Source organism: Staurois parvus, unplaced genomic scaffold (genome assembly GCF_062004578.1).
Source record: "Staurois parvus isolate SC_StPar_1 unplaced genomic scaffold, SC_StPar_1.0 ptg000424l, whole genome shotgun sequence".
NCBI lineage: Eukaryota > Metazoa > Chordata > Amphibia > Anura > Ranidae > Staurois > Staurois parvus.
Genome location: NW_028318220.1, coordinates 742,675 through 765,783, shown reverse-complemented (window position 1 = coordinate 765,783; position 23,109 = coordinate 742,675). Strand labels below are relative to the sequence as shown.

The following is a 23,109-nucleotide window of genomic DNA, read 5'->3' as shown; positions in this document are numbered from 1 at the left end:
CCCCTCTCGCTCGTTTACTACAAAGGGGAGAGTGAAGGTCACGTGTTTCTTGACGATAACAGAGCTCCATTCTGCAGCCAGACCCCTCTCGCTCGTTAACTGTAAAGGGTTTGAAGAAAGGAGAGAGCTCTCGCGATGCAGAGGAGTGGTCACATGATTGTGCCAGCGCTCACTTCCTGTAGGGGGAGGAGGGTGGGTGTTCCCGTGACTCCGAGGCGTAGTCACATGACTGTACCAGAACTCTGCTCAGTGTCTGCGGAGGGACGGTGGTGTTCGGGTGATCTGAGGTTGTTGGTGATTTCATCATGGCGTACCCCGGGCTGCTCGTCCCTGTCATCGTCATGACCGTTTTCTGGGGTTTCGTGGGCGCTGTACTGCCGTGGTTAATCCCTAAGGGACCAAACAGAGGGTGCGTTCAGTTTTTGTTCTCCGTTCTGTTCTGTTCAATGAGCCGGATAAGTGTGACTTCTAGCCCATATAGTCAGTTCTAGCCATACATTGACGTACATGAGGTGATGCCTATACTCTACACGTGTGTATAGAGAAGAGTGACCCTCAGGACTGTATGTGAGGTTAGATATGGGGGGGAATGTTTTCCTATAAGGCTGTTATAATGGTCAGAGGTGTTCCTTGACCATCACTGTACAGGAAGCCACTGCCTCTCAATGGCCGGTCACAGAAAGCTCAAACATTGACAGAGGCTCATTCTGGACTAAGTGATTGGTTCTCATGGTAAAAAAAAAGGCTGCTTGCTTGTGTTCCTCTGCTGCTTTGCAGTGCCTTGGAAAATACTGGAGTATGGGGAAGTAGATCTCTTCCCAGAAAGCAGTGCTCAGATGGAAGACAGTCAGTTGCCTAAATATTGTCACATGACCAGGGAAGAGAGAGAAGCTAACTCTGTGTAAACTGCACTGCCATCCAACACAGCACTTACATAGGCTTTGGACTCCCAGCACTGATGGAAGTTCCTGTGCAGGGAAGGTGGATTATGGAGGGAAGGTGGAAAAAGTGCAGGGGATGGGGAGATAAGCATTGAGAAGGTGCATTTCATGGGGGGCAGGGTTTGGGGTGGTTGAAGCGCTGGGAAGGTGGAAAAGGGGAAGTAGAGTTTTGGGGGGGGGGGGGGGTTGAAGCACTGGGAAGGTGGAACAGGGGAAGTGGAGATGAGCAAGGTGGAGCAGGAGAAGGGGATAGAAGCACGGAGAGGGAAAAAGTGCAAGGGATGGGGAGATAAGCACAGGGAAAGTGGACTGTTTGGGTGGTTGAAGTGCTGGGGCGGTGGGATGGGAGAGAACGGGTGGGGGAAGTCCAGGGGAAGAGGAGATGATCACGGGGAAGGTGGAGTGTTGGGGTGGTTGAGGTGCTGGGAAGGTGGGACAGGGGATTGGGAGCAGGGGTGGACTGACAACTTATGGGGCCCCCGGGCAATAGAGGATCATGGGGCCCCTGTGTCCTTGCCCAAACTCAAAAAAGCCTATGAAAAAGGTACCAAGGGCATCTCATGGGGCCCCCTACTGACCCCGGGCCCTCGGACAGTGCCCGAGTTTCCAAATGGTCAGTCCGCCCCTGATTGGGAGTTAAGCATAGGGAGGGTGAAGTGTCAGGGGAAGGGGGTGGTGAAGTGTTGGGAAGGTGGGGCAGAAGGGGAGAGAACTGCTGCGATGGTGGGGGGAGGGTTTAAAGTGTAGGGAAGGTGGAGCGGGGAGAAAAGTACAGGGAAGGTGGGCTAGGAGAAGGGGAAGAGACATGCGGTGAATGTAGAACAGGGGAAGGAGAGAGAAGTGCAGGGAAGGTGGAATATGTGGGGGTAGGACAGGGAAGCGCTGGGATGATGGAGGTGATTTGGGGAACCATAAACAGGGATGTGTAATTTTTATTGCCTGATGCATGTAGTTCTGGGCACTGGGCAGGCTGCCCTGTGAGCGGCAGGGCTTACTTGCCAGGTGGCAGAATTCGGGCGACTGGGCTGCTGCCCTGTTGCTTGGCAGGAAAGGGGAGTGCTGGGCTCTCTTAACGCTCAGCAAACGTGCATCTGCTAACCGAGTAAATGAGGTGCCAGCCCCATGAGAAAAAAAAAATGATGCCATTCAGGTCTCCTGCAGACCTGCCAGAATATCTGCTTGCTATACAGGGATGTATGTCCAAGCAGATATTCTAACAGGAAGCTTCAATGAACTATCACGGCACTCCACAGCTCCCTGGTAGTTCATTGAAAGCTACAAGCCCACAGCTGCTAAGTGTGCGGGACTTAGTTCATTCATTGAAGTCCGTGAATGAATGACGCGGCCCTGTGGGTGGAGCCCTGCATGGCCACACTGTTTTCAGATTTGACAGTACGGGGAAATTTCTCCCCTTATCTGTCAGAGGGAGAGGGGTCGGTGGGCGCAGCTGCAGCTTTGGGAACATGTTACATGTTCCACCTTAAAAATGGGTGGAACACGTAACATGTTCCCAAAGGTGAATTTATCCTTTTTTAACTTTTTTTTTTTTTCATCACGTGATTATTTTTTTGGCGACAGGTTCTCTTTGAGACATCCAGGGTCTCCCATGTGCTCCATTGAACATTCTTTCCCAGCCTTGATGGGCAGGAAATCTGACAATTGGGACCCGGAAGTGACGTCAAGGTCTCCCCTTTCTGCTAGTCTCTGGGTGCTGTGCTGGAAACAGGCAGGAAAGTGGGTAGGAGATAAACTATTAATGTTTTTAACGGTGTTTAAGTTGCCGTAAAGCCCCTTTCATTTTTAAAAGCATCTCAGATTTAAATAGAGTTTTGGGTTACTTTTTTTTTTTTTTTTTCATCAGGACAAGTAGATTGGTATCCCAATTTTTAGTCCCTTGGACAATTTAGTTTTTTCCAAATTTTCCACTCCCCTGAATTATGGGTGAGGGGATTTCTGTGGGTTATAGGGTTTTCTTACAGGACAACCTGTCTCTTTATCCTGAATAGTTGTGGAGTATGGTGGTCTCTATAATACAGGAAAAGTGACAGCAACAAATGTTGGCTGCAGTTGACAAAAAAGGTGCTCATGGATGGGTAGATGCCTAGCCAAGATCAGTGACTAGTGAGACAAATGATCTAAAACGCAGCACTGTGACCTTGTCCCCTTGTCCGATGTAGGGGATCATGAATGGAGAATTACTTGCTCTTGCTTTTGTAACAAGCAATCCCTGTGGCCAGAAGCAAGGTTCTCCTCTTCATTGAAAACCCTGTTTGGCTCAGTCATTGCAAGTAATGCTCAGATCAGATGCATTACTTGTGGAGATCATAGCTGACTGCATACATTGCATTCTGAGTGTACAATCTTTGCAAATAATGGTTTGCCAACCGTGATAAAGGATTGTTTCTTTGTATGCATCATGGTTGATAAATCTAAAGGAAACTGCACAATCAGATTGTCATTTGTGTGTGTGGCTAGCTGAACTGATGTGTAAAAATGTCTGGCCCAGCTTGTTCATGTACTTAGAGGCAAATTAGCCCCCAAAATTGAGTGGAGGTTTTAACCTCATGAACTCCCGAGGATCAAAAAACTGCCTAAACAGATGATCATGTCTGAAGTACAGTAACTTCTGCTTTTCTGTGCCTTGTGCTGGTCATATTTCTGGAAAGATCTGTATGATCACATTGTACAAAGAATACTTTTTTCCTTTCTGAAACAGGTCTGATGCATCAGCCTTGGCTTCCTTTTCCCCATAATTCTTTGCAGAGCTTTTATTTGTGGACACTAGTGCTGTCATGCACACAGTGCATTCATAAAGTATTCAGATTCCATTCACTTTTTCAATTCTGTTTTGTTGCAGCCTGATGACCGTTTGTTTTTCTTCTGTTTAACCACTTGCCTACCGGGCACTTATACCCTCTTCCTGCCCAGGCCAATTTTCAGCTTTCAGCGTTGTGACATTTTGAATGGCAATTGCGCGATCATGCAACACTGTACCCATATGACATTTTTATCATTTTTTTTTCACACAAATAGAACTTTCTTTTGATGGTATTTAATCACGGCCAGGTGTTTTATTTTTTGCGCTATAAACAAAAAAAAAAAGAGCAAACAATTTGGAAAAAAAAGTTTTCTTTGTTTCTGTTATAAAATGTTGCAAACAGGTAATTTTTCTCCTTTACTGATGTGCGTTGATGAGGCTGCACTAATAGGCACGGATATGCAACAATGATGGACACGGATAGGCGGCACTGATATGCAACAATAATGGGCACTGGGTACAGGTGGGTGGCACTGCTGGCCACTGATCATCAGTGCCCTGATGATCGGTGCCGATTCGTCCTCTGATAATTGCTGGTTAACAGTAGTACTTTCCTCACGCTGTGACAGCATGAGTAAAGTGCAGCCGATAACCAGCAACTGCATTTACCGGTGATCTGCTGTGTGACATAGTAAAAGGCCGCTGTGATTGACCTTTTACCACATCACGTGATCAGCTGAGTCCATAGGACACAGCGATCATGGAGATCGCTGGGGGCGCAAGGGAGGGTGCGTTCTGGGAGGACATAATATGACGCCCTCCCAGAACTGGACAACCGTGCTGTCATTCAGCTATAGCGTGGTTGGCAAGTGGTTAATCTACACTTAGTACCCGTAATGACAAAGTGAATTCAGAATTTTAGAAATGTTTGCAAATGTATGAAAAAGGAATAGCTGAAATATCACATTAGCATGTAAGTATTCAGACCCTTTGCAACAGCACTTGAAATTTTAGCTCAGGTGCCTCCCATTTGTCTTGATCGTTGCTGAAATGTTTCTATGCCTTGATTGAAGTCCATCTGTGGTATACTAAATTGATTGGACATGATTTGGAAAGGTGCACACACCTCTTTATAAAAGACCTCACAGCTGATAATGCATACTGTATCACAGCCATTAGGTCAAAGGAACTGCTTACACAACCATCACTGCAGCCCTCCACTGATCTGGGCTTTATGGCAGAGTGGCAAGATGGAATCTTTTCTTTAGAGCAGAACACAGGAAAGTACGCTTGGAGTTTGTAGAAAAGCACCCGAAGGACTCTCAGTAGGCTTTCATGTGTTCTTGCCTTGAGGAGAGGCTTACGTCTAACCACTCTGCCATAAAACTCAGGTCAGTGGAGGGCTTCTGGAACTTTGTTATATCTCCACACAGGATCACTGGAGTGCAGTCAGGGTGACCATCAGGTTCTTGGTCACCTCTCTTACTTTAAGGCCCTTCTTCCCGATTTTGCTCAGTTTAGCCATGCAACCAACTCTTGGAAAAGTTCTGGTTGTGTCAAACTTCTTCCATTTGGAAATTATGAAGGCTCTCTTCTCTTGGGAACCTTCAATGTAGCAAAATTTTTTCGTAGCCTTCCCAAGATCTGTGCCTTGCAATAATCCTGCCTGTGCAAGCAGTTCCTTTTGACCTCCTGGCTTTTGCTTTGATACAGTATGTATTGTCAGAGAGGTGTGTGCCTTTCCAAATCGTGTCAAATCAATTTAATTTAACACAGGTGGACTCAGTCAAGGTGTAGGAACATCTAGGCTATGATCAAGAGAAATGGGAGGCACATGAGCTAAATTTCAAATGTTGTTGCAAAGGATCTGAATACTTATGTCAATGTGATATTTCAGTTTATGCTTTCAAACATTTGAAAACCTTTCTACGATTCTGCTTCCACTTGTTGTTATGGGGTACTGAGTGTAGATTAAGGAGAAAAAAAAATGAATTTAAACAACTGTAGCATCAGGCTGCAACATAACGAAATTGAAAAAAGTTAAGGGGGTCTGAACGCTCTAAGTGTTAAAATGCACGTGGAAGAATTTGTACCTTGGTCTGAGCGCCTTCTGCAGTACGTGTTTAGTGTATATACATGGCTAGATATGTCAGATGATATCTATCTTCTGTTTGCTATCCCCCTCCTGTGTTTACTGTCATCAAAGTGAGTGCTTATTCTAGCTGGGTGACATCACTTTAAGGTAGGGATGCACTGAAATTTCGTCCGAAAACGCCCCTGTTGGCTGAAATGATAAAATAGCAGGTGCCAAAAAAACCTTGCCGTCGCCCCTCGCCACCACCGACCGCTGCTCCGTATTTCTTGGCATTACCTGAGAAACCATCGATCCCGGCGCTGGGCATAGAGATTAATGAAGGAAAGATGTCCGCCAGTCATCTCTATGCCCTTGGAGGACCGGAGCAATGTCACTAGATCAATGCTTGCAGTTTTTTTTTTTGATCAAATGCTTTACATTGTAGAGGAGAGATGTGGGGTCCTATTGACCCCATATCTCTCCATAAAGAGGACCTGTCACTAATTATTTCTATCACAAGGGATGTATGCATTTCTTGTGATAAGAATAAAAGTGATTAAAATTTTTTTTTAAAGGGATAGTGAAAAAAAACAAATAAATAAAAAAAGTTTAAAGTGCCCCTGTGCTCACACGTAGTGGTGAACGCATACGTAGGCCTTGCCCACATATGTGAATGGTGTTCAAACCACACACGTGAGGTATCTCCACGAACGTCAGAGCAAGAGCAATAATTCTTGCACTAGACTTCCTCTGTAACTTTACACTGCTCTCCTGTAGAAATTTTTAAAGCATCACCCATGGAGATTTTTAAGTACCGGAGTTTCACACCATTCCACGAACATGTGCAATTTTAAAGCGTGACATGTTTGGTATCTATTTACTCGACATAACATCCTCTTTCATATTTTACAAAATTGGGCTATGTATTGTTTTAAATCAGTGTATTTTTTCCAGAAAATATCTATTCATTTTTAAAATGCGGGTTTCGGTTTTCGGCCAAGTGTATTTTGATTTTTCGGTTTCGGCACCAGATTTTTCATTTCGGTGCACCACTACTTTAAATGATATCTAAGCCCAAAAATAAGTGGAAAAATTTTTTCCGTTTGTCAGGCTAATAACATTTTCACCAAGTACAAAAAAAATATCTGCTGATCTTGCCAGAAATACACTGTCCTTGTCACTTCTTGTGAGCTAAAATGAAAGCAAAACAATGTTCTCTTTCTGTAAACTCCTCCTTTTCCCCTTCGCCCAATATAATAAAGCTGATAAGAGGAAGACATGTTTGAAGTACAGCCCTGGTGACAACTGTGGCTGTCTCTAGATCAACCACAAGTTGCAGGAAAGAAAATTGCTTCCTCTCATGGAGCTATATATTCTGAGAGTAGTAGGTTTCTCAGATATCAGAATACAATGATCACTACTGGCAGTGATCAACAAAAAAGGCTGACAGGCTGGTTGTACTGAGGTTGACCAATGGATTGACTTCAGTGTACCATCCTGCCCATACTTGGATCAAAATTTGGTCTGGTCCCTGCTGAACTGGCTGAATTTCGATCCATCTTTGGTTGGCTTTCCTTGCTTTAATACAGAGACAATGACCTGGAACAAGCATTCAGCTTAGCAGAGTTAGAGCGAAGTTGGAACTACTAATTGAAATACCAAAGCTAATTCATTATCATGGCTACCAGGGTGGCAGTAATTTCAAAAGTGCTAAGCAATGACAGCCTCCATTCTTTATACAAATTTCCATCCAAAGGGACTATATAATGGATTTCTTTATTTTCATGTTTACAGGTAACTGTAAAAAAAAAAATGGTCTTTGATCTAATCAACAGTTGGTATTTCAGGCTCTTTACAGCCTTTTGAGAAACGATTTAGTAAGCTACATGTTTTTATATATATATTCACATGTGTTATATATTCACACGCTATATTACCAAAAGTATTGGGACACTCCTCCAAATCATTGGATTCGAGTGTTTCAATCACCTCCATGGCCACAGGTGTATAAAATGAAGCATCTAGGCATGTAGATTGCTTCTACAAACATTTGTGAAAGAATGGGTCGCTCTCAGGAGCTCAGTGAATTCAGGCTTGGTACTGTGATAGGTTGCCACCTGTGTATTAAGTCCATCCGTGAAATTTCCTTGCTACTAAATATTCTACGGTCAATTGTTAGTGGTATTATAACAAAGTGGAAGCAACTGGGAACAACGGCAACTTGAAGTGGAAGGCCACGTAAAATTAGTCCATAGCTAAAGACCTCCAAACTTCGTGTGGCATTCAGATTAGTACAACAGTGCGTAGAGAGCTTCATGGAATGGGTTTCCATGCTCTAGCAGTTGCATTTAAGCCTTACATCACCAAGTGCAATGCAAAGCGTTGTATGCAGTGGTCTAAGCATGCCACCACTGGACTCTAGAGCAGTGGAGATGTGTTCTCTGGAGTGACGAATCACGCTTCTCTGGCAATCCGATGGACATGTCTGGGTTTTGGCAGTTACCAGGAGAATGGTACTTGCCTGACTGCATTGTGCCAAATGAAAAGTTTGGTGGAGGAGGGATTATGGTGTGGGGTTGTTTTTCATGGGTTGGGCTTGGCCCCTTAGTTCCAGTGAAGAGAACTCTCGAAGGATAAGTTCACCTTTTTAGACAAATATTAATGCATTTTTTTGCAGGTGCATTTATTATTTTTGTCTGCAGGAGCGTGGAAAGCATTGCACCAGCATTCAGTAGATCACGGATGCCATGCAGGTCTCCTCCAGAGCTCTCAGAATATCTGCTTGCCGTACGGAATGTACAATCAAGCAGATATTCTGACAGGAAGCTTCAATGAACTACAAGCCGACAGACGCTAAGGCTGTCGGGACTTGCAGTTCATTAATTCACGGAAGTGCATGAACAAATGATGCAGCCCAGTGGGTGGAGCCCCTCATGGCCATGTTGTTTTCAAATTTGACAGACAGTACGGGGAGACCGTACTATCTGTCGGGGGGAGGCGACAGGCAACAGCTGCGCCTATGGGAAGATGTTACACCCTAAAAACAGATGTAACATGTTCACAAAGGTGAACTTATCCTTTAAGGCATCAGCATACCAAGACATTGTGGACAATTTCATGCTCTCAACTTTGTGTGAACAGTTTTGGGATGGCCCTTTCCTGTTCCAACATGACTGTGCACCAGTGCACAAAGCAAGGTACATAAAGACATGGATGAGCGAGTTTGGTGTGGAGGAACTTGACTGGCCTGCACAGTCCTGACCTCAACCCGATAGAACACCTTTGGGATGAATTAGAGTGGAGACTGCGAGCCAGGCCTTCTCATCCAACATCAGTGCCTGACCTCACAAATGTGCTTCTGGAAGAATGGTCAAACATTCCCATAGATGCACTCCTAAACCTTGTGGACAGCCTTCCCAGAAGAGTTGAAGCTGTTATAGCTGCATAGGGTAGGCCAACTCAATATTGAACCCTATGGACTAAGACTGGGATGCCATTAATGTTCATGTGTGTGTAAAGGCAGGCGTCCCAATACTTTTGGCAATATAGTGTATGTCCACATTATTATTATTATTATTATACAGTATTTATAAAGCACCAATAGTTCACTCAGCGCTGTACATTACAAAGGGGGACAGAACATCTGACAGAACAATAACAATACAATGCAAAACATGAGGGGATCGAGGGCCCTGCTCTTTCGAGCTCACAATCTAGGATGGACTACATATGACTATAATGGACTCCTTTCTCAGTTTGCACCATATATTTTTTCTAAGACAGCAGAGGGACTGCCTGTGTGGAGGATGCATGGAACACCTGTGTATCCTTGCTTGGGCAAACGTGCTCCTCGCATAGGGCATGGTTTTGTAAGCATGTAAAATACTTGATTATACTGGTTTTATCTCAGTTTTTTTGTTAAGTTGCTAACAGTGACTCAAACTGTGTCTGAAGTAGTTAGCTCATGCGATTTTGTAGATTTCCTTTATTTGCATGGTGAATATCACAATGGACAGTAAGCAGTCACATTATCTAGGTAAAGGGAGTTGTTCCTGGGAAGGTTGCCAGTCTACAGATAACAAGGTTCCATTTTTCACTTTGATCTCTCGAAAGACGCTTGATGGCAGTCAGCCAGAGTCACAGAGTACCACACAGATCCACACATTTATATTGAGGCACTTCAGCTGGTCCATCTGAGCTGGAATTAGATCAGATTATTTTTCATATGTGTAGGTTTTTTTTTTTTTTTCTTTTTATTATTCTCAGTTCGCCTCATATTAATGAGCTTATAGACATGGTGTGACAGTCAGACTCATTGAAGCACCTGTATGCTGCAATCACCCCCATAAACAGGAAAACACAACTTGGTTCAATATATGGGCAGTATGGAAGTATTGGAAGAAAGCAGTTAGCCATGTGTAGGAGAGCTGAAATTGGGTGGCTGACATTCCATCAGTGTAATTTAAAGCTGAACTCCTAGGATATGAAAAAAACTACCCCTGCAGTGGGGGCCCCTCCGCGTTGCAAGGTTTAATACATATTTTTGTAAAGGGTACTGGGAAAAAAGCACTCTTGCTTGCCTTGTGCCTCACTCCCACAGTAGTCAGCGGTCACTAATTCTCTCCGATGCTCTAGTTTGTGGGCGGTCCCTCAGCATCCTTACTTAAAATGCAGGACTGCTGGTCCTACATAGTACGTGATGCCATCACAGAATCATGCCTGTTTTTAATGTAGTGCTGTCTGAGGGCCCTGAGGATCGCGGTCATCCAACATTGTGTTTCGGTCTTGTCTCTTGTGCACAGAGCTTTCTCTGTTTTCAAAATCGTTTTATATTATGTAGATGTACTGTAGATGATGGTGTGTGTGTGTGTTTATATAATAGCCTTTGGAATTTTACGTTGAGGAACATTATTCAGAAATTGACAATTTTTAGAGGCAGCTTTTCACAGATTGGTTGACATCTCCATATCTTTAATTCTGAGACACTCTGGCTGTCTACAATACTCTTTTATGCCCAATCATGTTGCTGACCTGTTGCCAATTAACCCAATTAAGTGCAAAGTGTTCTTCCTTGTTAGTACCACGTACTTTGACAGCTTTTTGTTGCCATGTTCCAACAGTATCAAAATGACCTTTTTTTAATTAATTAGTTTTTTTGTTTTTTTTCATATTCCTAGACTTCAGCTGTAATAAGATTTGTTAAAATCATATTGTTATAGAGATGGCTAATAGTCTGATTTTTAGAAGCACAGCTCTGCATTGCCTGACCTTCGGAAGATATAAAGTAGTGCATTAAAGCAGAACTACTCACCTCAGCTCCAGCAATGCGGCATCCCCAAGCTCCTCATTCAGCCGCTGACATCTTCAGGAGGCTGGCTTCCAGGTCTTGATCGCCTTCCACGGTCATTGGCTGGATAGGGATGATGTCACTCACACACATGCATGGGCGTTCAGTCAGATTTGGCATTGCTGAATTTGTACAGTGAGCTGCGCATGCACAGTGTACTGTACAAGGGCGGACAGGCAGGCAAGTAACTTTTAATCCTGACAAGACAAAGCATGTCTCTTCGGAATTGTTCCTGCCTGTTCACCTATCTTTAATTCTGACCTAAAGTTCCACTTTAACATAAAGGATCTGTCTGTGTTGTGCCTATTGCAGCCATTCTGCTTCTGACTTAAGCCGACCATAGACAATGCGATTTTCTTTCCTGTAACCATGGGTTTTATGAAAGCGAATCTCTCGATTCCCTCATCAACAGTCAGTGTGTTGATGAGGCTGTCCCTGCCATGAGAACACAGTGATTACTGCTAGCGGCTATAATCACATGAAAAATCTGTACTCAAGTCATACTTCAATCGAATTGGGTACAATCTGCTTGCCCATAGATGGTTTGAGTCTTGGCCAGTCCCTGCTGAACTGGCCAAGATTCAAACCATCTGTATCTGGCTTTATACCCTGGTAATTGCACTGACAAGCTTCTCTATTTCCCTACTGTGTTGTGTTATACTGAACTTGATTATTCCACAAATTGCCCAATCCCACAATCCAGGTAGCCTGTGCTCCAAAAATTAAAGCGGCTGTAAACTGTGAATTAATTAAGTTTAGTTTGCTAAAGCACTGTGTATCAAACAGTTGTCATTGTTTTTAAATAAAATACTTCTTTTCACTTTTTTATATCCTTTGTTGTGTGTGATCTCCTGTAGTTTCTTCTTGTCTACATTTACACAATCTAGCAACTGCTGCAAATCATCTCTCAGGGCAAGGCCGTTCCTGATGGTGACAACCGTGAACCATGCCTGTGCAGTGTATGCCATCATGGGCATTAGTAGGCCTCATTCACACATGCTGCCAGGGGGTTGAATAAACAGGCCATTGATAAACATACATTACTGCAGGTCTCTCTGCATTTTGCCAATTTTTACACAGCATGTTGTGACTGGTAGGCAGTGCTGCTTGCCATCTGTGCTCCGCTCATGTCCATAAGACAGTGCTGCAAAAACAGCTGTGGTCACTCTGTTGCTGCATGTCTTCAAGGATTTCAGTGTCAAATTCCCCTTGGGGATAACAAAACGGCATTTAGAAGGTGGCAAACGGGCTCCTAAATGTCTGCCTTTCAAAGCTGGTTTACAGTTAGTTGGCAATCTACCACAAATAATTTTTCAAAGGTGTTTACAAATTTGCCACACGTGTGAAAAGGATTAGTCTCCATTAGGAAAGCATGTTGAAGGATCCCGATGCAAGATAACAGTTAGAAATATTCAATGTTATTACTCTGTACAATTGACTTTCATAGCAGGATCACCAGGTATTTGAATAAAAGTTGTAGATTTAAAAGTAGAAGCCTGAAACGGGCAGTCAAGTAGCATTTAGGAAAAGGGCTTTAGGTTTCTGTACAGCTTTAATAAAAGCCAAGTCCCCCAACAACTTTTTTTTTTTTTTTCTGTCCACTGCAGACATACCTTTGTGAAGCCAGGACAAAAATTAGTGGAACAAGAGTGTCAAAGCAACAAGTGGCAGAAACAAATCAAACCCCAGATATCTGGGTGATATCAGTAGGCGACAAACAACAATGAAAACTTGACAGGGATGCTATTCTACTGCAGTGGTTCTCAACCTTTTTGAGACCAGGGCTCAGTAAATTCTTTCAAAAAGCTTTAATGTCCCAGCAGGTAGAATTGATCCTCAAATCTGGATTTATGAGGTTCATCTCTCCTGGTGTGCTGGCTAGTTTCTAAATGAGTTATAATCTTATATTGCTGCTGGCTGAGCACCCCATTTTTGGGCTATAAGGGTATGGCGTTGGGTGGATTGAGCTGAAGCAATTAAAACCTATCAGTGGTTCTAACGCCTCACCGCTTAAAAAAAAAAAAAAAAAAAAAAAAAAAAAAAAGTCTTGCCTTAAAGTGTGGTCAACAATTAAAGTGCACCGATTATGCACTTTAAAATGTTTAAAACTGTTTTACTGTTTGTAAAGAAATTGTAAAGTGACACACTGGCCACAGCGTCACTTGTAAAGTAAGCCCAGCCTGTAAAAGGAGAGCTGATATGGGTTACTGCCATTTGTATGATCGATTTAATATAAGGAGTCTTATGCGCTGCCAGTGAAATAAAAATAACTACCTTAAAAGCTGCAAGCACCAAAAAGTGTTCCTCTCAATTGACCAATGCTGTGCTATATATTAGCCCCAAAGAAATGTGCTAGATAACCGCACCTATCTATACTCTAGTGCAATAGGACGATAAAGCATAGTAAAAAATATGAAATGGTAAACACCTGACAGAGCCTTGCTCAAAAAGCTACATGCACAATATCCCACCAGTGTAAAAAGTGTGTAATCAATAAGAATGTGTTCAAACCATAAATAGTAGAATAGTTAAGGATAAGAAAAGACACCTTAAATAAACACCCGGACGACCTGTTAGTCTTTTCATGTGAAAAAAATTCACAATATTGTGACTCGTATAAAAAATATATATGTATACAATAATAGACCACAAATATTTCAAGTGATCAATAAAAAAATTACATTCCACAGTGATAGTGAAAAGTTACACAAAAAAAAAATCAATCCACATAATGTGATTGTTGGTCCTTTTCTTTAATACACCGTTTTGTCCCCACCACCAGGCATGCAGGCTGACCTCCACACGTTGACCTATAGGTCTGAATCATTAATCATGCGTGTCAGGGCTAGCAGGCATCTACTCCTCTGTGTGTCAGGGCTGGCGGGCATTTACCCCGGCGGGTATCCGGCAGAGGAATGTGCTGCTCCACCTCCAGCACAGCTGCTGCCTTCTCCTCCCGCAGCTCCACCACACGCTAATTCAACCAACACTGGAGCCCTAGTGTGTGGTGGAGGTGTGGGAGGAGCAGGCGGTGGTGGCTGTGCTGTAGGTGCGGCAGCACATCCTCAGCCAGATACCTGCTGGAGTAGATGCCTGCCAGCCCTGACACGCAGATGATTAATGATTTGGATTGAGTGCATTTTGACCTATAGATCAATGTGTTTACTATTTCATATTTTTTTATTGTGCGTTTATCGTCCTAATGTACTAGAGTATAGATGGGTGGGGTTATCTAGAACATTTCTTTGGGACTTGCTGATATATTGCGCAGCACTCTATTGTTACTTTTCCATTTGCATTGGGCCTTATTGAATAAGTTTGAGAAAACAAAGCTTTACTGTGCTTTCCTAACAGGAATATTGTGTTCTCTTACAGAGTCATTAATACAATGCTGGTGACGTGTGCAGTTTGCTGCTATTTGTTGTAAGTATAAGCACAACCATATTATGAGTCAATATGAACTGACCTTGCTGCTTCTTCCTTTACTTTGATATACCTGAAGTCTTATGTAATGTCCTTCTGTTTATTTTGCATATATAGTAACAAGGCTATATTATGCCTTATGGAGTATATACCTAATGTGGGCATATATGAGGTCTTGACCAAGTTGAAAAATTAAAGCCCATACTATATCTTGATGCTATGGGCAACTCTACATTGGCCCTCTACCCACTTTCTGATGAACCTGTAGAGTATTACCTTTAGGACATTCAACTTTCTATAATAGATCCACAAGATAGCTGATGTAAATGTCATACTATCTTTTGACCGACTCCTAGTTTATAATACAGAAGCTCCAGTTAAGTTCTGGTTATCTCCTTTTAAATTCTTGCTTTGTCCTAAAAGTCCTTGTCTGAAGCCTTTACAACATGTTTTCTGTTCATCAAAGCCTGTTGTGTGACCTTTGTGTTCTTGTTTATACTGTGCACAGACTTGGATTGGTGATGGGTACTTAACTGAGCTGTCTCATATGGGTTATTGTGTTGCTGTGCTACAGTTGCACTTTCCTGATTCCACGGAAGTTTAATAGAAAATATATGTTAATGGTTTTTCTTTGCATAATTATATAAATTTCATTAATAACATTCACATATGTTTCTATTAAACCACATCCCAAGATAGTGTTGTGACTCTCTGGCTAGGTGACATAAGCTTGGGAAGGTAAAAGAATCCACTGAATTACAAACCATGAGCTCTGAAAGGGGAATTGCTAACACATATAGACTGTGAGTGGTATTGGAGAGAAGAAAATTGGCAGTATTCTAAAGAAAAAAGTGCAAGTTTTCTTTTTCAGAAAAAAATCACCCTACACCCTCCTCATCCCCTCTGTCCTTTACCTCCGAGGGTGATGAACTGACGTTGCAGCAGTCCAGTGATTTGAAATCTCTGCTCTTCTACCCCCTTCTTTCTGTAAGGCTTCTGGGACAGATCAGAACAATTTTTTTGATTTGGCCAGCAACGGCTTGTGACCGATTTGACTCTCTTTGATTCATCCTGGAAGCCCTATTAAAAGAAGGGGAAAAAGGAACAGGGTTTTCAAATCCCCAGACTGCTACACTTGCTGCATGGGCATTGATAACTCCTCATCCACAGAGGTAAGTACACTGGGAACAGTGTAGGGTGTTCATCCCCCCCCTTTTTTTTTTTTTTGGCTATGAACATAATGTTCTTTACCTTTCCTGTGAGCTGAAGCATAATACATTGGGGGGGAAATTAGATAGACAAACAGAATCTGGAGCAGTTATGTGTGGTTACTAGTCAGCTTCAGTCTTCAGTTAGTTTTCAAAATGAAATCTAGAAGCTGATTGTTTGCCCTGCACAGCTGCTCCAGCCTCAGTAAATTCCCCTCAATGTTATCTTTATTCTGTAATTCTTTTTATTCTGTCATCCCCGATTTAAATGGAGATGAACAAAGCCCAGCCAGGGCACCAACTGTTGCACCCTCCATAGATACAGTGGGTAAATAAGTGTAGCCACCCAGGACAGGAACTGTGTTATTGGCAGGTGAAAATTATCTCTCTTCTAACTGGAACAGGAAACTCCTCTTCAAAAAACGCTTTGAAATGAAGTCCTTCTCTGAAACTGGTCAGCTGTGTTTTCACCAAACCTGCTTTCCTCCAACCAGCACCCCTTCTTTTTCCTCACCCCTTCTTTGCCTTACACATGTATGTGAATGTAGCCTAAGCCCTTGTTCACACCGGTGCAACTTGTCATGCGATTTATCATTACCAAATCGCATGACAAGTCATAGCCTATTTGTGACAGTGGAACTGTTCAAATCCGCGTTCCTTTCATTATTGACTATTTCATGTGCGACTTGTATAAACATCTGCGTACAAAGTCACACAGATGTCAGAAGCCGCACCTGAAAGCGCACTGACTAATGGCTTGAAGTCGCGCTACTTCAAGTAAAGTAGCATGATTTGAAAGCAGTGTGAACCAGTGCGAAGTGTTCTAGTTGATTGCTTTCTAGGTGTTTCTGCCTCACAGGTGTTTGGCCTTCATGACTACACTGGATACAACCGCCAGCCTGTTTGCTGCAGACTGTGTTGCAATATTTCATCTTCCATATGTTTCAGAAACCTTAAATTCCTACAAGATCAGGGATTGATGAGGCTGATATAGTAAAGCTTCTCACTCCACGGTTATGGCTTTATTAATTGGAATTATGTGGTCTTTTTTTTTTTTTTTTACTTGGAAATGGTCTGTGTAAGGCCACTTAACCCCTTTACGCCGGCCGCACACAAATATGCGGCCTCCCGGCGTTTGGGCCTAGATGCCGAGCGGCCACACATTTGCATTCTGGCAAGTTCTTCTACTCTCATGCTGCTCTTGAAGACAATTTGGGAAGTCCAGAGACTTACTGGTAACTCTATTGCCAGGAGTCCTCCAGGGCTGCAGGATCCTTGCCCATCTGTTGTGTTCTTTTTATGTTTGTATATGTTTTGCTTCAGATTGCATCCATCAGTTTAATACTGACAAGTTTTGCAGAAGGACTTCCTTTTTAAAGTGTTTTTGGTGAGACGTTTCCTGTTTCTGTTGGAGTAGGTCCCTATCTTTCATGTGCTGTCCTGAAGACTTCTGGAAATGGTTACCAGCAGGTCTGGTTGTCAGGAGCCCTGCTGTGAGATGTACTTACCTGCCTATTGTAATGGTCCAGAGGCAGAACAGAGATCTTGTAAGTGTGTTTTTGGGGGGGGGGGTTTCTGCGTTTTTAAGAGAGCAAAGCTCTCTAAAACTGCCTTTTTCAACCAAGGTGCCTTCAGGTGTTTTCAGCGGTGCCTTGGTAACAATCCTAAAAATTGCCCAAACATTCTATACAAGCTAGTGAATGGATGAAGCCAGCCTTTTAGATGAAAGGTTTTCATTGTGCACCATTACAACCTTCCAGCTGCTGGCATCTTAATAACCGATGACATCATTTGGTTGATAAAGAGGAGGTAGGGTTCCTGTACAGCATCCTTGAGAAAGTGAGGGGAATAGAAGTTGGCACCAGTGTGCAAAGGTGTATTTGCTTGGAAAGAATAAATCGCCTCTAACGTTGGGTGTCCTATGTGTGTGGATGTTGCAGTGATGTAAAACTAGTTGTTTTTTACATTTTATGATGGGGCGCCTCAAGATTGTGCATAATGTTAACGGGTGCCCAGACTGAAACACTGCTCTAAAATGCTGTTAAGATTCAGAATTGATTTTGCAAGTGATGGAATAGGACGTTAGGTGGCTGCGTAAAAATACTCCAAAGAATATATCAGAAGGGAGAGAAGTAATCGGCTGCTAGGAAGACATTACATAAATTATAACTCCAAGACAAACTTCTAAATACACAGAGACCTTGCATTTATGTTTTACGGTTTACCTGCTAAATGATTTGCGATTTTGATCAACCATGATTTCCTAATCTCTGTCACGTTGCATAGATGGGAAAATTGCTCAACTTTCTGGTTCAGAGGAAGTGTTTTCTGTATCGTCTCCCTGCTAATTGGTTTAGAACTCTTCTGATTCATTGCATAGAGAGGCGGCATGGGCAGCTGCAAAGATGAACCAGCAAAACGAACACATGCCTGGCAGACGATCACAGGATTGATTTCAAATAATTACAAATCCTTTGAAATATATAATTTCTTTGTATCAGCTGTGTACTTAGCTCTCCCCAGGTACCCCATTAATCTGAGTGTTTGCCAACCTCTTTTTCCCACAGCTCAGCTTGAGTCCAGAGGAAGATGTCAGATGAAATTAGAGATTCTTTATTTAGTGCTTCCTATTCTCAAATGACTTTGCACTTTTGGACAGGGCAATGGAGGTGGATTACCTACTGTACAAAGCAGTGTTAGAAAAGGAGCTACTTCAACTACAGTGGGAAGGCAAAAAGGCTTGGCTTTCTCTGATAAAGGCTAGATCCATGTTTTATGTTACACCCTTATTTAAAGCGTAACATGAAGCATGTTCCCATACATCATCCCTCAAACCTCTCCCATTTCGTAAATCACTGGGCACCTGCACAGCCAAGTGATCCAGGTCTGTGATCACTTATAGTGAATGACTGCCACCACGGCAGAGGGACGATGCAGAGCTCCCTGGTGATATTCAGCACTTTATATCACATTGTATAATGGGCAGGTCCTGAGGCCGAGAAGAACCTTGAAAGTGCCTGTGTATTGCACCTGCAATGCACTGATCATGGGTGCAATGTGCTGCAGGCTTCATTACAGAAGGAGTAATTGCACATTGACTGTTTAAATCAATTGTCACTTGATTCACTGCTTTTTTGCAAGAGGGGGAGGGCTAAGTCTTTCAGAAACATAAAAGTTATGGCGATTTGAAAGAGGGTTTTTTTTCCCCCCTGATATGTGAAGGTAAAACCATAGAACATATGCAGGTTAGAGGTTGGATAAAACAAAATCAAACTTTGCATGCTTTAAGGCTCCATTCACACTTCTGCGATTTTCATTGTGACTTTACCGTGCAACTTGAGGACCATATACTTCAATAATTGTTTGTGCTGTACAAAGTCACACACAAGTCGCATGTATATCATTCAGGTGAGACTTTGGAGAGTTTACATTGAAGTCTTTTGGCCCTCAAGTTGCATGAAAGTTGGACCAAAATAGTGCAGAAACTGCTTTCAAGTCGCTCATATATGAATGATACTCATTGGGAAATATGGGGTGTAACTTGTCATGTGACTTTAGACCCTAAAGTCACATGACAGGTCGCACAAGTGTGAATGGGCTCTTATAGTCTGTCTGTATATTTGTGTTTACCAAACCCATTTTTTTACCGGTAACAAACTTAATTTGACTAACATTTGTTTACAATTGTAATACACCTTCTAATTATGCTGTTGTCACCAGTATTCTAGGACTCAGTATGTCATATTACAATGTAATTTTTCAGTTGCAGCATGACAGATTTTTATGTTCTCCTTAATTTTATGGTACGATTTTCTGGTGCTGCGGAAATGTGCTTTCCTAAATTTGAAACTTTAATGATCTGCTTATTCTCTCAAGCCTGCACACCCCTTTGAAACCAGTGCAACTTTTTGCAATGGGCCTACTGATTTGGTGATAACAAAGTAATACATGTATTTTTTATTTCAGCGCAAACAACGATTTATCTTTTCAATAATGTCTTGCAATGTTAGGTTTAGACAAATATTTGTAGCAAAGAAGGAAAACGTGCACATTTTTCCTACTTTGACCAGTGCTGGTGGGGGGGGGGGGGTGTATTTATAAAACAATAAATGTAGCATGCACAAACATACACTGGTGGTGAATCATTTATTATAAAACACATTAACTAGGAAGTTTTACTTGCAGTGAATGGAGAGGGATACATTCACTGCTTTGCAAATATGCCCCTATAGTAACTGTAGATAAACACTACTTATTTTACTCCATATTTTGTTCCATTTACAATGATATTGCAATGGCAAAGCTATTAAAAAGAATAGAAGAGTTATTTACAACTTTCTACACATTTTTTTTTTTTTTTTTTTTTAAAGCTGTAGTAAACTTAATAATTCTTCATTCAAGGTAAAGGCATAATGAGCTAGTATGCATTGCGTACTAGCGCATTATGAAAGACTTACCTTAGAATGAAGCCCTTCGATGGCACGCTGTCACTGCTGCAGAAGCTTCCATCTACAACCAGTCTTCCTTTTGGGTTTCTTCACTATTGGATGTATAACTTCTGGATTTAAAGGCTGAGAGAAAGCTGTGAGTTTGAATAGTTCAGTCAGTGCAGACACAAGAGTGGGCAGAAGTAATTCAGAGGGGTTTCATTCAAGCAGACATGTAGAGGGTGAAGTGGTATTAAACCCAAAAGCAAACTTTTCTGTATTGCAGCTTATTATTATTATACAGGATTTATATAGCGCCAACAGTTTGCTCAGCACTTTCCAAAAAATGGGAGACAATACAGTTCAATACAAGAGGGATAGGGGGGCCCTGCTCCTTGAAGCTTACAATCTAGGAGGGATTATCAATTCTTAGATGTGATGGCTTTTTTTTTTTTCCTTCTATTTTAATTTATCTGATTTAGGCAGTAAGTCTGTTAGTTTTCAGAAGCACAAGCTCTCCAGCAGAAATTTATCCATTTACATGGATCAGTCAGACCATTTAACACTGGCAGGGGTGATTCCCCCTTCCTTTAGATTGCAGGGCCCTCCTCTTACTTCTGTATTGTAATTGTATTGTTCCCCTTTATATTTTAAAGCGCTGCGCAAACTGTTGGCTTTATAAATCCTGGATAATAATTTAAATGATCAGCTTTTATTCATGTAAAAGCTTTATCCCAAAAGGGGAAAACGTTTACTCTAACTGATTATGCAGTGTGAGCTGGAGTTTGGCTTCAATTTGTTAGTGTGTATTTAAATCTGCTGGTACATAGTACACCCCCTCCCCTTCATCCTTAGACTGACAATGGTGCTCTGCCTCCTGTGCTCATTCCTCCAGAGTTGTGTTCCTAATACAGGAGGTGTGTTCCTGGCCAGGTGAGAACAGATGGAAAAAGCCAAATAAAACAAAACTAATGCAGCCACCGCATCTAAGGGTTTGTAATCTGCCTTATGTTGTGTGTTTGGTTTTGGGTTTAATACCACTCTAAGTGCCCTGCTACTTGCAGGGTGTGACAATACTGAGCTGAAGGGTTCAATGCATAGCTGTTCATTCATTGTCCTAGTGTAGCCACTCCATTTTGAGTTGAGGTAGAACAGGGACTAGAGGCTTGGTTTCTATACCTAGGACTTGTAAAGATGTAGCCTTAGAGGGAGGGAATAAGAAAAGAAGCAAAATAAACTGAATGCATGTACTTCAAAGAAGAAGGAAATATTGGTATGTCCAAGTGGCTGTCATTTTATATAGTAGAAAACTGTGCTTGATGTTTGTTAGCTCTTACCCAGTCATGGATTTCTTGGCCTGAGTACTCCACTGCAATCTTATTACGTTATACATTGTGCTATCAAATAAATATAACAGAAGGTGCTAATGATCTCAAAGTATTTCCTCCTTAATGATTTTCCCAAAGTGACTGTATGTAGGTTATACTGCGTGGGAGCAGTTTAATAAAGAAAATGCTATAGTGGAATAGAATACAGTTCAATTTTCAGGTACTATATAAAATCTATGGGTAATTCCGATTACGTTAGTCATTGTGTAGCAGAGAGACAGCAGTAGAGACGCACATCCTACGCATATTGAAGCAGAAAGGAGAAACTTATCAATTGCAGAGTGTGAGTCACATCTAGTAGTTTATTTTGGAGTCCCTCATATTGTTCTGAAGCTTCTCTTTTTACTCTGCAACTAATACAAGCCGAAATACACTTTAAAACAAGGATACACCATCCTTTAGAGTTGAACTGAGGCATGGAATTCATCTGAAGTAGCTGTGGAATTTCTGGGGCAGTATTACATAACCTTGTACTTTCCAGCAGATCTGCAATCTCTTCCTGGCGTACTCCTTTTTTTTCCTTTTTTTTTTTTTTTTCCCCTAAACCCTGCAATGCAACAAAACAAGACTGGAAAAGATGCTGTGTACAATCCTCCTGAAAAAGCAATGTATTTTCAATCCCTCCTGTCACAACCACAAACCTTTCTAATCTTTGCATTTTATAAATTCAGTGCAAGTTTGTTTTTATTTTCAACAAATCACAGATAGCTTATATCTGTGTATTTAAAGGAGGGATGCTGTTGTTGAAAATTGAAAAGATGGTTAGCTTACACTGCACTTCAGCCCGAAAATGTTATTGCCTAAAACTAGAAAGTGATTGTCTGTGAAGATTCTTGTTTATTCAGATAATTATATTGCTAATGGTGGTCACAGTTCAACTGGAAATGTTTTTCAAATAGTATTCATACCATGCACCCATTGCCAATCATGGTGCTTCTGATCTGTCTTTAGGTACATACAGTGCAAAAGACTGTATTTTTAGTGGAAATCTATTGCGATGACCACTTCACATTAAACTTTGATAAATGCAAGCTAATTAACCTTCATTATGGGAAAAATTCTGTCACCTCAGGCTTTATAAGAGTCCTGAGGGCAATTGCAGAACCAATGGTAGCTGGTTCTGATATTCTGCTTGACTTGGAGACATTTTGTCACTGGAAGGATGGTTGGCAAACCTCTGCAGTCTCTTAACTGCAAGCTGGAGTTGCCTGCAGCTAGAGACATACCTGTGTAAAAAAACAAAAAAAAAAAACCCTAACAAATCTTCTTGTGATTGAGATTTTCTTGTCAAAAAGCCAAATATTCAGCAGACGCTTCAGATAGTAGGAACTTGCCACTAAACCCTGCTCCCACACGTTACTACTGGCTCATTATTATGATGGGCAGTCTGAATGGCCTATAGCAGTGATGGCGAGCCTATGGCACGCAGAGCCATCTCGGTGGGCACGCCAGGAGGAAGAGGAAGAGAACGCGCTCTCCTGCGCACCTCCGGGGGCGCGCACCGGGCGATCTCCGTGATCGCTGTGTCCTGCGGACACAGCTG

At 42.1% G+C, this 23,109-nt stretch overlaps 1 protein-coding gene across 1 annotated transcript in view; it reads left to right on the top strand.

Annotated features, from left to right (window-relative positions):
- The first annotated feature begins 215 nt into the window (after positions 1–215).
- Positions 216–23,109, top strand: part of ATP6V0E1 (ATPase H+ transporting V0 subunit e1) — a 31,074-nt gene continuing 8,180 nt past the window's right edge. The window contains exons 1-2 of the mRNA XM_089687389.1: positions 216–409; positions 14,496–14,543. Of these exons, the coding sequence (XP_089543515.1) occupies positions 306–409; positions 14,496–14,543 (152 nt within the window). The 5' untranslated portion in view covers positions 216–305. The remainder of the gene's footprint in view (positions 410–14,495; positions 14,544–23,109) is intronic.